This window comes from Hippopotamus amphibius, chromosome 15, assembly GCF_030028045.1.
Source record: "Hippopotamus amphibius kiboko isolate mHipAmp2 chromosome 15, mHipAmp2.hap2, whole genome shotgun sequence".
Classification (NCBI taxonomy): domain Eukaryota; kingdom Metazoa; phylum Chordata; class Mammalia; order Artiodactyla; family Hippopotamidae; genus Hippopotamus; species Hippopotamus amphibius.
The window spans coordinates 44826062-44840477 of NC_080200.1; the positions used below are offsets into that span (position 1 = coordinate 44826062).

At 38.4% G+C, this 14416-nt stretch overlaps 1 protein-coding gene across 5 annotated transcripts in view; it reads left to right on the forward strand.

Moving 5' to 3' along the window:
• The window catches only part of DROSHA (drosha ribonuclease III), a 165528-nt gene that overhangs the window by 125460 nt on the left and 25652 nt on the right, over positions 1-14416 (forward strand). For all 5 annotated transcript variants that reach the window (XM_057708554.1, XM_057708555.1, XM_057708556.1 and 2 more), the window contains 5 exons: positions 220-279; positions 1570-1669; positions 5385-5487; positions 7361-7431; positions 12989-13033. In XM_057708554.1, the coding sequence (XP_057564537.1) occupies positions 220-279; positions 1570-1669; positions 5385-5487; positions 7361-7431; positions 12989-13033 (379 nt within the window). The remainder of the gene's footprint in view (positions 1-219; positions 280-1569; positions 1670-5384; positions 5488-7360; positions 7432-12988; positions 13034-14416) is intronic.

The window sequence follows — 14416 nt, forward strand, 5'->3', positions numbered from 1 at the left end:
AAGTCTGAACCATGTATATGAGGGACCACTCCCTCCCTTTCCCACTAGGCAGCCCCCATGCCTCCTGCCAAGATGGCCATCAGTGCTCTTGATTATGAGGAATAAGGTAGGGTGTTTTGATTACTAAAGGAGCTAACTCTCAGTGTTCTTTTCTTTGAGAAGAGAGGGACGAAATGTAAATGTGTCCTATTTTAAGTGATCTTTTTAATTCTCCTGTAGGATTAATCACAATGAACGGTTGGAGTTCCTGGGTGATGCTGTTGTTGAATTTCTGACCAGGTAAGTAGACTTTTCTGCTGTTCCCCAATAATTGAATTTTATAGGTAACATACTTAATACATTACCTTCTTTGTAAATAGTCAAATAAGGCCTTAAAATACCATGTTTTGGGCCTCTTCTGTAGAGCTTAAAAGCTACACGTCTGTGGCTCTTGCCCTGATAACTTGCACTCACTGAGGCTGCAATGAGCAAGATTACAAGATGAAAGGCTAGTGTCTCTGTCCTGTCAAGTTTATGTTCAAGTTGCTACGGCCATGAGAGATCAGCTTGTCTTGGTCCAGATGCTTCAGAGCTTATATTCAATTTGTAGAGAAAGGGATGATATTTTAAAATGTCATTTCATTTTCTAGGATTTGTCTTTGATCCCTTTCTCACTCTTTCTGAACTCAAGGGAAGTAAAGCTTACAAGAATTTTAATAACTAGATGTTGGTGTGTGTGTGTGTTAGTTACATGTTTCTATATGTTTGTATGTTTTCTCCCCAGAAATATTTTAGGGTTCTTAATTTGAAAGTAAGGGTAGGAAATTACGTTTTGTTTTCTCAATACTCATAAAATTTCTCTTTTAAAGGGAGATAACACGTGTTTCTCTTAGAACTATCTTGAGCTATTTTTATTCCCATTAGGTCATTTCTTTCCCCATAAGGACAAAATGAGGCAAAGGGGCTGTTTTCTAAGCTTGTTCTCAGTGGACGCAATAGGACTAAACAAGCTTCACTGCCCCAATCAACCATGAATCTTAGACGCTAGTGTGAGAGCTAGGAGGGCGCAGTTACTTTTGTGGTCCAAACTGGTCTTCCATCGGCCTTATTCCTAATTCCCATACTTTCCTGATCACCAACACCGGTCCCGTTTGCCACTTGTATTCCTGTTCCTGTCCCTGTGAAGAGCATGCCACATGGCTGCCCTGCTCAGAGCTCCCAGGCTCCTCTTCAGGGACCCTAATAACCCAACGCAAGCGAAGCTCTGTTTCCAGGCTCAGCATTCACGAGTTGGATCGGTTTGCTCTCAGCAGCGTGTGGGTGTCTGCTCAGGTCTTTGCCGTCATCATAATTTCAGAGACGCTTTTTTCCAGAAGTCAGTGTAAACGTACGAGTTGGTGGTGGTGTTTGGGTTTTAACACATCAGGGAGACCGTGCCTGCTGTTTAACTTTCAAAGACCCTTCCGTTTAGTTCAATTCTGCTATGTATTGCCCAGATATTATATGTCAGGCCTTTTTTTTTGGACTCAGACCCACAGACAGAATGTTGCAATACATATTTATTTATGTGCTTTTTTTTTTTTTTGGCAGTGTGCATTTGTACTACTTGTTTCCTAGTCTGGAAGAGGGAGGATTAGCAACCTATCGGACTGCCATTGTTCAGAACCAGCACCTCGCCATGCTAGCGAAGGTATGTCAACTATCTGAAGCATTTGTAATGAAGTCTGACATTCTCTTCTTCAGTCCATGCATAATTTTTCATTTGAATAAGTAACCCTTTAGGGGGTATTAAGGATTTAATATTTTATGGATGGGGAAGGATTTTTTTGTTTGGGTTTTAAGGACTCAGCCTTATTAGTTCTGTTACCTTAGTGAGTTTCACCAGCAGCTAATGAACTCCATGGCGGGGTAACCTGATAACAAAAGAGGAAAAACTTGACAGATGTGCATGAACAGAGTTAAACATTTGGGGAAAAGGAACAAGAGAACACAGCAAAAGAAATGAAACATTTCGTATTTTCCCTTTGTGTAATATTTCTGTATTACATTTGTTTTTAATTTACTTTAACAAGCAGAATTATAGCTTTGACTAGAATACTCCAGGCCATTTGTATCCACAGGGGATACATTACAGATCTTTGAGAATCCCCCCAAATCACAAATCCTATTAATTAAGACTTAGGTTTTAGGCTGTTCAGCTAGCCACATCGACATAGCTGAGTAACGAACACAACCTTTTCTTGATTTAGATTCATGGTAGGCATGTTACTTACATTCTCTCATTTGATCTTCCTGTCTCTGTGCAGTGTCTTTTTTTTTTTAAATTAATTTTTATTGGAATATAGTTGCTTTACAATATTGTGTTGGTTTCTTGCAGTGTCTTATTATCATGAATCATAACGGATAGGACATGGGCACTTGCGTGGGCCATCAGGATACCAGCAGGGGGACCATGGACAAATCGTTATTCTCTTTGCCAAGCCTTTGCTTTCTCATCTGTAGAATGGAGATGGCGTTAGCATCTACCACACAGGGTGGCTGTGAGAATTAAATGGGATTCTCATTTGAGTTTTAATGATTCTGTTTATAAAGTTCTTGGCGCAATGCCTGTTCATAGTAATCACATAAATATATGAATAAATTAGTAGGAGTTAGTTGTTTTCATTGCTGCTGCTACATATAAATTACATTTAAAAATCATTACATTCTATAGGCCTGTGGGTTTATTCAGTACTAGGGGGAACGGTGGTTGTTAAATTCCCAAACATGAGTAATCTGTTAGAAAAGCTTTTGTGAGTTTTCCTTGGTTTTTGCTTTAAGTAATTTCTATTTTTTCCCCTTCGTTTTGATATAAATTTTGGAATTTGGTAGAAAAGACTAGGTAAAACCCATTCTAGTTTTATGACTGACTTCTTAATTTGATCTTGTCATGACATTAATTAATTTAATATGTGATTAACTTTATCCCATGGTTTTTGCGTTAGCAAGAGTGCATTGCTTTATTTTATACGACATCCTCTTCATAGCTATGGTGGCTGGCTTTGACCTAGCTTCAGTGGCTTTTAATATAAATAGTGATGCCTTTAGGAAAAACTATAAGCAACAGGTATGCTAACTTGGTTTTAGCCTCACAGTGAATGAAATTCCACAAGTCTGTATAAAACTGCTTCAATGTTTAGTTGATTTAATTGTCAAGATGCCTCCTGATAGTTCACATAAGTGTCCATCAGAGATACTTTAATAAGTAGATTGTCAGCATGCTCTCGCCCCCCACCATTGTTTTCTTTTCAGTTTCAAATATAATGGAATTGCACAATTATTTTTCATACAATTGTAGGGAAGATATTTACAAAGTGTGGGAAATTACCATAGCATGAAAATGGAAGCTATTATATAACACAGTGGGTGTTATGACAGGGGTGGCCAGTTTCTCCCTTCAGGGATTTCTGTGTGACCTTCCTCCACCCCAAACCCTGATATTCCCATAGCTCTCAACACCCATCTGCTCTAGCAGAAGGCAATGGTGGTCTTGCCCTTCTTCTGTCTAGACCAGTGGCTCTTAACCATTGGGAGGAGGGACTTGATGGAGGAGGATTGCTGACTCTAAGAAGGTAATGAAAGGCCCAGGTCAGCACGGCAGACAATGAACGTTGTAACACATGCAAAGTGAAACACCACTCTCCTTTTTAAAATTTCCACTAATGCCTTCATGAAAAAATAAGGATATAGAGCAGGGATTATGACAGTTTGGAAAAGTCACAGCATTCCAGAATAGTTGTTTATAATATAAAATATGGTTTGCAGTCTACTCTCAAGCAGGGCTCCAGAGATAGCAAACAATTGGATTTTCCCAATGAAGTTGTAAGACAAGTGAAATTTACGTATTCTAGTATAAACTCTTGTACTTGGGGATTAATTTTTTAAAAAGAGGTGCTTTCTGCTGTTGTATTTGTGGTAGTCAAAATTCTCATTCGAGTTTATAATACACTCATGAATTCCTAGCAATACAAAATACTGGGAAGACAGAAAAACAAAGAATGATAAAATTCTGCATAATGTGTAAAAATATATTCAGATTATGAACATTTATTTTAAATTTAGAATCCAGATGACACAGTCCTGTATTTCATAGAGATTTGTAGATATTCTAAATAAATGAAATATCTAGAATTGTATTTGAATAAAATAAGATTTATGTATCTATTGCTTAAAAAAAATATATACTAAGAGCATATGTCCCGTTTTTATTGTCTCTTTTTCCAATGTAAACGGATATGGCTATTTTTAACATACATACCAAGACACGCAAAATCTGTGTCTCTTTTATCTGAGAGCTGATGAGATTCATATTGTCCTAGGTTGTTCATTCACTTGTGACTTGTTCCATATTACGTGGCATGTTATTGCTTAGTAAGTATTTATTGAATCGAATTACATTGTAATAGAAACAGATCTATTGTATGCTTATGCAATGTTTGTATCTTTCTCCTTTTATGGAACGAATTATGATTTCCATTTATTCAATCTCAGGAGTTTTATAAAAACCATTCATACTGTGTCTAGTTCTAAAAGGATTTGATTTGTACATTATAATACAATAGGATAAGAAATAAGTCGGTGGTGAACTCAAAATAAAGAGAAAATATGGATAAGACAGTAAAGTGAAAGCAGAGGTAAAGTTAATGTGTACATATATTCATAAGTCCTACACAGTTTCTAGAACTGGGCCATAAATTTGTCTCTAAACTTGTCAGAGGCCAAAGAAAAAAAGAAAATATAATTCATTATAAACAATATTCTCAGAGCCCTTAAGATAATTCCAGCCCATTGCTCAGATCTCACTGAGACTTTGGGAGGATGAGTGTGGAAACCTCAAAAAGGGGACTCAAATACAAAGATATACATGGCTCCCCAAATCCTTGTTAAAAAAAATTTAGAGATATAAGGCATTTTGAAGTCTTCTGAGGGTCCCCATTTACTCTTCCACATAAGAATCTCTTACGTATGGTACAAACACTGTCAGTGCTACGTAACTCTGGAATCCAAGAGGTTAACTTTGGGTTGGGTTTGTATCTCCCTAGACATATTGGGTGATCCCAAGGGCATGGTCTTATAGCAGAGTCTCATTCCAGCTTGGGCTAGTCCTTGTTCTGAACTTGGAATTGGACAGTTCAGAACTGATCAGTTCTGAACCTACTTGAACCATCAGAGTTCATAGAAACTTGCTTGGAGAAAAGTCGAGGTTTGTCAGTGCTGAACCATGTGTAAGGACTCGTAGGGAATGGTAGACTAAACTTTCACATAAGGCCAATTAATTTGTAAACACACCCCCTAGGAGATGCTGAGTAATTACAGTTATGATTTTGCCGATTTTATCTTACTTTCTGTCATTTTGAATTTTGTAGAAACTTGAACTGGATCGATTTATGCTTTATGCTCATGGACCTGACCTATGTAGAGAATCAGACCTTCGACATGCAATGGCTAATTGTTTTGAAGCATTAATAGGTAATTTCTCACTTATAGTCTAGTTTCTTACATGTCTAAAATGTCTGGAGAGCACATAAAATTCAGTGTGGAGACTTGGGACAAAATTACTTGTTCCCAAAGCATGTGAGGTCCCCAGTATAACACCCACCTACTTGTACTATAGCTACTGTAGTTCCTCCAGAGCAGCAGTCATGCTTTCTTTTCTTGAATTCCTTGTACCAGTCATGTACATGCTTAGTATATACTGAACTGAATTGAAGTCAATTAATGTGGGGCTGGATTACTTGCTAGTTGTGGTTCAGGATCACATACATAGACACTGCATATTTAAAATCCCAGGGTTTGAGTCTCTATAACTATTATTTATTCACTTGAAGCAAGACTGATGCAGACATTTTACTCCCTCAGTCAGGCTCTCTACTTCCTTGGTTTCTTTTTTATTGTAACCAAAATATAATTAGCTGTTTGTACAGGACAGTTATGAAAAGTTAATTAGCTGGTAATTGCAAGTATGCTTTACAATGAAATGTTACAGTAGATTCACAATTCCTTGATTTTTTTAGGTAAATGATTGAATACATTTTTTCAAAGGCCTTTGTACTTCCTTATCAATTTTGCCCTCTCTTTGAAAATGAATATAAAAGCTTCCAATTATGGTTTTATGCTGATAATGGTAGCAAGAGAGTATTTAGTAATTATCCAGTCTTTTCACAGCTATGTCTGTTTTGCACAAATATGTCTATTTTCAGAGGGTTTGTCACGTGGAATGACTGTGCTCTGTACACATGACATAGTTGACAGTTAGTGTTACAGTTGACTCCATAGCCAGGCACACATGATTCAGTTCCCTTTCGCATCATTTAGTGACTCTGTGTCTTTGCCAAGTTATTGACTCTCTTTGAGGCTCAGTTTCTCCATCTATGACATGGAGATAGTATCATTTACCTCACAGAATTGTTGTAATGATCTTCGTAACTGATCCTGGTTGCATCAAATCCAGAGCAAAGTTCCATTTCCTTTAACCCTCCCCCAAATCACCTCTTGAGGGCCCCAATCCTATAAATCTTTTCTAATAGGCTCTTTCTGAGGTGCCCTTGAAGGTGAAGATAAGAGTGTGAAAATGCTTTGCACAAGGCCTAGGGTGTAAGTGGCTCCCCCAAACCCCTGCTGCTACTAACACTGTCATCGTCATTGGTATTATTATCATTGTTACTACAACAGTTGGTAAATAATAAGTGTAGTCATCAAAAGCCCCGGTGACTAACATATCTGAATATTTTGCATGGAATATAGCCTTTCTGAAGGGAGATGTAAAAAATAATGATTTTAAGAACTACCCTACTCCAGAGTTATTTGATACCCAGTTAAAATGTTACTATGGTACTTACTGGTTATGATAAATGGTAAATATGTACACAGTGCTTAATTTCAAAATTTTTTAAAATAACTATTTCTAATTAAAGGTAAAGGTTATCTTGATTTTTATTTGCAGAAGCCTTAGCTGATCTGAAGTCAGATGTTATCTATGGTCTGAAATATAAACTATAAATATAGAAAATAAAACATAACATCTTCTTAAAGTATTTGTGCATAGTTCCCTTAGTGACTAATGGTTCATACCCCTATCCTTCATGATAGTTCATAGTTGGTCACTTTTTCTTACAAAATTAGATTTATAGTTTAGTGAATTGAATTTCGTATTTTCATCTAACTTACAACACAAAGCACAGCTACAAGAAGGAAAACGCTGCCTTTAAAACAACTGCTTCTGATCTTGTCGATTTTTTCCGTGAGTGGGTTTTGGCTTGCCTTTTTACTTTTTATAGAGATATGTAATTTTCTCTGAATATTAATGCAGCCTTGTTTTTGGCGTTCTCTTCCTTTTATCTAGGAGCTGTTTACTTGGAGGGAAGCCTGGAGGAAGCCAAACAGTTATTTGGACGCTTACTCTTTAATGATCCGGTATTTATCTCAAGTCATCTGATTTTTCTCAATTATATATCATTACAGAAGATTTTATATCAATTAGTCTTTGTATTTTCAAAATCATGTAAGAGAAATAAAAACCCCAAATCTGCCATAGAGGGTAGATTTCAAGCACTTCAAAGATAGCTTATTCAGCTGTGTAACAGATGGGAAAGTTCTGTGGACATTTACACTAGGAGTTTGTCTTCTACCTGAAACCCCATCTTTCCTCATAGTCACTTGTAAGTTAGATATGAATACAAATATGGTAGGACTTTGCTTTATTTTGAATTAATTTCAAAATAAAGCAAAGTCCTACCATCTTGAAGTTAAGTATGATTTTATATTTTATAATCGTTGGTTAACTATTCCATGTGGGCTTAGTTGAAGCTATATAGCCTTTTGGCTTTTCTGTTTATGATTTGTTTTGAATGTAAATTATGTAGACTAGGTAAATGTAGAAGTACTTTTTAAAAAAAGCAAATTATAGTTTAAGAAAAAATGATAGATTCCAAAATAGTTTCTGTGGTTACTAAAGTATTAAGCTATTAATATTGCCAGGGCTACCTTTTTAATCCGGCATGTAATAGAGCATACTGGATGCTTTTTGTACCAAACAAAGTCAATTTAACATTTAAAGGGAGAGGCAACTCTGTATTCCAAATTGAAATGTCACTATAATTGAATGAAATAGCCCTCATGGAGCAATAAAGAACATGGGAAGCCAGTGTTTTAAGCCTTTGTGAAACCTTCAACTTAAGTGGCTGTCAGATGTTATTACTGTATTCCTTAGGATAGTGAAAAAAAAAAAGAATCAATAGTTTTGAAAAATGGGGCCTGGGTGATGTTCATATCTGAGGATCTGATTTTCTTTTACCTGTTTTTATAGAGATAGGTGGTGATTTTATATGTGTGAATTTCCTCCTGATGGGAACATTATCTACAGGTGTTCCATGTCCCCCATTTTTGTCCTACAACCTATAAACAAGTGTGCGTCTTGATTTATATCTGTAGCAGATGTATTTCAAGTCTTTTTCTCAAATCTTAAAATAGCTTTGTTCTGGCCTTTATCTTTTGTTGGCAATTTCAGCAACCTCTTTACTTTGTTTCCTCCTCCAGCCTTGCCTCTGTATGACCCCTCATCCCTTCAACCTGTCTCCCACCTCCAACTACTCCTGCCCCTGTCTCCCATCTTACCTGTTCCCCCATCCACTCTGTGTTCCTGTTTTCCTGAATTATATGCAGCTTTAACACCTGGCATTCTTAATAGCATAGTTCTGTTTAGATTCTTTTCTCTCTCTAAAATGCTTCTCTCCCACTTGTCCACTTAGCAGGCTTATCTTATATTTCCAGTACCAAGTACAATGCTGGCATGTGTAGTGTTTAATAAACATTTGTTAAAGGAATGAAATGAATAAATGACTAAATGAAAAAGCAGGGTCTGAACATCATCATACCAACAGGACGGCTGACATTCAGAATTCGTTTTGGTGTGTCTTTTGTGAAATTGAACAGGGCTTCGTAATATATGGTCTCCCCACTTCAGCATTTTCAAGTACGTACACTTGGACCGTCTAACGCATCTGACATCTCCATGCTGATTTACATCTCTTAGTTGTAGCATGTGAGAGATGCTGGCGAACATTGTACTTTTCCTTGAGTAACGGTTCTGTGAGAGTCCAGTCAGCCAAAGACAGCCGGAGACAAGCTGTGGGTTCATGAACTCCATGTGTGGGGCGTGGGGTGGGGGGTGGAGGTGGGGCGCTCAAAACAGGGAGGGGGCCCTCCTTTCTGCGGCCTGGGCTGCTGGTGACCGGCGCTGAGGCGCCAGGGAAGCAGGGATCCGTTCTTGCTTGGCTGCCTTGCCTGAAGCCGGATTAGAAGCAGCAGGGGATTCATTTGGGACTGGGTGCTCTCAGGAGCCGAGGGGCCGTGTAGCTATTGAGTGTCCCTGGTAATCTTTATTCCAGGGGTAAGACAGCAAAGCAGGTCAGAGGGCAACACGGGCAGAGAGCAGTTGTCCCTCACAGAGGGGGTCGTTCAGGGTTTTACAGATGCGGTAAGACCTTGAGGGAAATGCTGTTCCTGTTAACTTGGAAGCTGGCTTTATGTGTGTCGTCCTACCAGCCCTGTTATAACAGCAGGGCTGTGTTTTCTTTCTCAGCCTGAACTGCTTTTTACTCTTTCAGCCTCAGGCAGATTTTGCCAGTTCTGTATTTTCAGGTCTGTGTGACCCTTCCTGGGTTATCCAGAACATTCAGAGCCATTGTTTCCATTTGACCATCCAGTGACCTTTTTAGGAAGATAGGGAGCGATTACTATGTAATCTTTCCTAGTCTCCCACTGCCCCCCCCCAACCCCCATAACCCTTATTGTCTTTGCACATCTGTCCCAGTTTCTCCAACCCAGGCCTATCTCTGGAGCTCCAGAAATTGGAAAAAATGTCTTTTCAAATTGCTTCTGGGCAGCTTCACGTGGGTGTTCCACAGACACCTAATTTCAACAGGTTTAGTGTTTGAATTCATCACCTTAGCCCCCAAACGTATTTCTCCTTCTTTAATTTTATGATCTAAACCAGAAACCATAGGGTCTTCTTCTGTCCTTAAGCTTTTTTCTCCCCATCTCCATTCGGTTGCAAGCCCCTGTCAGTTCGGTCCCTAGTATCTCCTGAGTGGGTTTCCGCTTGGCCGTCCTGCTGCTTTAACTTTTGTCCTCCTCATCTCTCGCCTTCGATAATTAACCTGTTGTCATTCCCCGCTGCTCTAGTCCATCATTCATGCTGCACTTAGTGTTGGCTTCTTTTTAATGCACAGATTTGATTATGGTCTTTGTGGCTTAAAATCTTTAGTTTCTTTACTGCCTGCCAAGGTCTGTATTATACAACATAGCATTTAATAGTTCTTATAACCTGACTCCCACCTAATTTTTCAGTCTCCTTTCTTTTTGCTCCCTCTTTATGCCATTCTAGGAATTACCTTTTTTAAATTTGTAAATTAAAAAATTCTTTTTAGGTTTACAGCAAAATTGAGAGGAAGGTACTGAAATTTCCCATGTATCCCTGCCCCCATGCATGCACAGCCTCCTCCGTTATCCACTTCCCCGAGCAGAGGGGTGAATTTGGTGCAATCGATGAACCTACACTGACACATCATAATCACCCAAAGTCCACAGTCTACATGAGCGTTCACTCTTGGTGTTGTACATTCCATGGGTTCAGAGAAATATATAACATCCAGCCACCATTGCAGTGTCATACGTTTTCCCTGCCCTAAAATCCTCTGTGCTCTGCCTATTGAGTTATTTACCCTTTTGTGTGTATATACTTTGAGACCTATTATTTGTGTATGGATGGTGCCCTGCTTTTGATTCCCTCCCTCTGCTGATGTGCTGAATCCCTCGTGTTCTTCAGCTGTAGAGTTGCCTCCTTTTTGAAGCTTGATCTGTCACCCCAGACAGAGTTTTCCTAGCACTCTGTTTATATACATCACTATTGTAGAACTTGTCATAGTTTATTAAATTATACTTATTTACCTTCATTCTTCCCCACTAGGCTCCTTTAAGGACAGGGATAGTGTCTTATTTGTAAGCTGGTACATAACAGGTGTTCAATAAAAATGTGCTGCATGAACTGATATCCCAGTAGTCAATGAACATTTTCCAGAAGAGCAGACTGAAGGTAGAAGCTTTACCTAAGGTCCTTGGGCTAATAGAAGGCAGAGCTGGGATTCCAGTTGGAATCTTTTCCAGGATATTTTCTCTGACACCGAGGTGCAGCAGAACCTTATCTCACTGTGCAGGGTAGAATGAAGGAAATAGATGCCATTGAAATAGGCTAGTTGTGAGGTTTTAAGCTGACTGGTCGCAAGATTGGTGGCAGCAAACACCAAAGAAGTCAGTGTTTTTGAGTGAAAAACTCATAGGAGAAAGGCGAAAGATGAACCTAGAAGTCCCTGAGAATTTTGAGCTTGGGAGATTGAAGTTGGTCAGAAGAGAGAGTAGTTTATCGTCATCGTTGATGTCATCGTTATTAATAGTGGCATTTTCTGTGTCTCAGCACTGGGTTCAGTGCTTTGAGTGCATTGCTCACTGAGGCATCAGAGAACACTCTGAAGCAGGTCCTGTGACCGTCTTTGTCTTACACTTGAGGAAGGGTCGGCTCAGGGAGGCTAAGTAACTTGCCGACAGGGAATCAGGATTAAATCAGGCAGCCTGTCTCCTCAGCCTGCAGCTTTTCCTAATACCACACTCCCTACTTTAAGGTGAAAGGTGAAAAGTTATGATTTGGCCATTTAGATATGAGGTAAGAGATGCGCATTAAGGCACTTAAGAGTTACGGACTTGTAGCTTGGATGAGAGGTCAGAATTGCAGCAGAGATGAGCGAGTGATTTAAACTGAAGTAGCAGTTAAAGCAATGGGAATGGCGAGCTCTCCAGAGGAGCGGGTAATGAATAGGTCAGACAAGGGGCCGAAGCTTGGTAAGTGTCCATTTCAGGTATAGCAGGAGGAGAAAAAGCTTTCAGAGAACATGAGAAAATTTCAGGAAGGGAGTGACATTCAGTGTAATTTATGCTACAGAGAATTCAAGGGAAAGGTTATTGAATTGGTTAAGAGAAGGCCTTTAAGAAGCGTTAAAAGGACAGTTTGATATTTAAGCTTTTTTTAAAAAAATATTGTCAAAATAAGATACCAAAAACAAAACCTAAGTGTATTTTATTAAGATGCAGATTGTACAAAAATATCAGGTATTTTATTTCACTTTGTCATCATCTGTATCACAAGTGATAATAAATTTTCCTATGCTTCTCCCCTCCAAAAATTAAAAAAAAAAATTCCTCTTTTAAAAATTTTGTTATTTATCTCAAAAACCTATTATCAAGGCCAGAAAGGAAATTCAGTCAGAGGCTCCCTAGAGTCTAAAACTGCAGGAAAAACACTTTAATCCTGAGGAAGTTCTAATTATAACTGTCTCTAGATTTAACTCAATGGATTAGGATTTTCCACAGAACTTGTTCTTTTCTTTATTCTCTTACTTCAAGTATACATTTGTAATGACCCACAGTAAAAGTGTGGTCTTACAAATCTAAGTGTTTAGGAACTAGGTATGGGGTGTTTTGCACTCCATCTTAAAACAATTCAATGATAATGAATTAGTGCCTAAATAAAGGACCATTTGAGATGAGTTTTAATTACAAAAGGCACAGCTGATGCACCTTTCTAGGGGATGGCAAACTAAAAAATGTAATTAAAACAGCAGCTTAATCCAGTGTATTAGGTTAAGCAAATGTATAACTTAGTTTTAAAAGGTGTCTTTGACTCCTGGGGGTGGGGGTGGCTCTTTTCCTTCCCAGCTTAATAGGCTAATTAGAGTCACTACAGGCAGTTTGAGTGGTGAATACACTTAAAAAAAATTGGTTTGCCAGCACTATTGAATTTGCAATAAGTGGAGTCAGCATCTGAAATAGTTCCGTATTTCACATAATGGCATTTTATTTAGTGCTCTAGAGTGTGTTAAATGGCTCCCTCGAGCATTAAAGGCATCACTCCATTTTCCAGGACCTGCGCGAAGTCTGGCTCAATTATCCTCTCCACCCACTCCAGGTAAGTGTGACCTTCCTGTCTGCAGTGAGCTTTATAGTTCCAGGTATTCATGATGCTTCAGTTTGCCTTCTGTCCCCTCCTGCTTTTATTCTTTGATTCCCTTCAGTGGCTTTATGACTTTAAGCTGGGGCATCAGACTGGTGAACTCTGGAACAAATATTAAAACAGTGCCATGCGTTGCATTTTTGTGGTCTGGGGTGAGGTGGGGGAAACACAGGGAGTCACCTTCCCTCACGAGGTAGGAAGAACTACTTGTGTGGCTGTGGTTTGGTCCCCCTCCTCCCCAAAACAGTGATAATCAAAGCGTAATATGTTGTCTCCAGTATATCTATATGCCTGCTATTATAGGGAAAATAATATGGAAGCAAGTCTGGGCTTATCACAAAGTAGAACAATACCAAATTAATATTGCTAAATTGTAACCTAATTTGGATCTTAGAAATTGAGGGCTTTGATTGCATAAAACATATTGTAAATTAAAATTTTAGTACGGTGTAATGACTTTTTATTCAAGATTTTGGAATTTAAAAGATCTATATATAGTGACACTTTTCCCCAGTTGGTTTAAAAATTTTTACTATTCTTTGCTTTTATTATCATTTTACCTTGGAGATATACATACATATATACATGTAAATATATACTCATATATACTTATTTTTGTGTATGTATATTATGTATATATAATAATCATCATTAGTGGCTGAACTGTCTCATGAGAGGCTTTACGGTAATGATACATTAATTCAGAGTACTTTAGAAATATTCTATGAATATGAACTTGCCCAAAGTTCCTGAAAATATTCATTTTAATTAAGCTTTCATGTTTGCTCTCTGCCAGTGGTTAAAGTCTCATTGTTATGTGCAGCACCTGCCTAGTGGTATAGTAATCTCCAGTGTAAGCTGCATGCAGTTTTAATGATGTTCATTTGCCAAAATAGGTTGGTCCCTAGAAGACACACAGCGGTCAATTACTCAATGCAGTGATTTTTAAAAGCCGGTCCCCAGAACAACAGCATCTGTGTTACCTGGGAACCTATCAGAAAGTCATTCTTGGTCCTTATTCCAGTCATACTGAATCAGATACTGGGGGAAGCGCCTGGCTATCTGCTTTTAACAAGTCCTACGAGGTTCTGATGAACACTAGAGTTTGAGAACCACGGAGTTACCAGATAGATTCTCTACCAGTAGTTCTTGTGCTCGCCTCTTCCTTGGATAGGAATATAAGACTTGGGATTTTGAACTGTCTGTGTACAGTATTTGGCCTTGAAACCTGATAGAAGATTGGAAAATATTGTTTGAGCCTTCTTTAAATATTAGGTTTGTTTGCCATTCTAAGGGATGAGAAAGAAGCTTTCATGTTTTATTGGCATTTCAGAAATT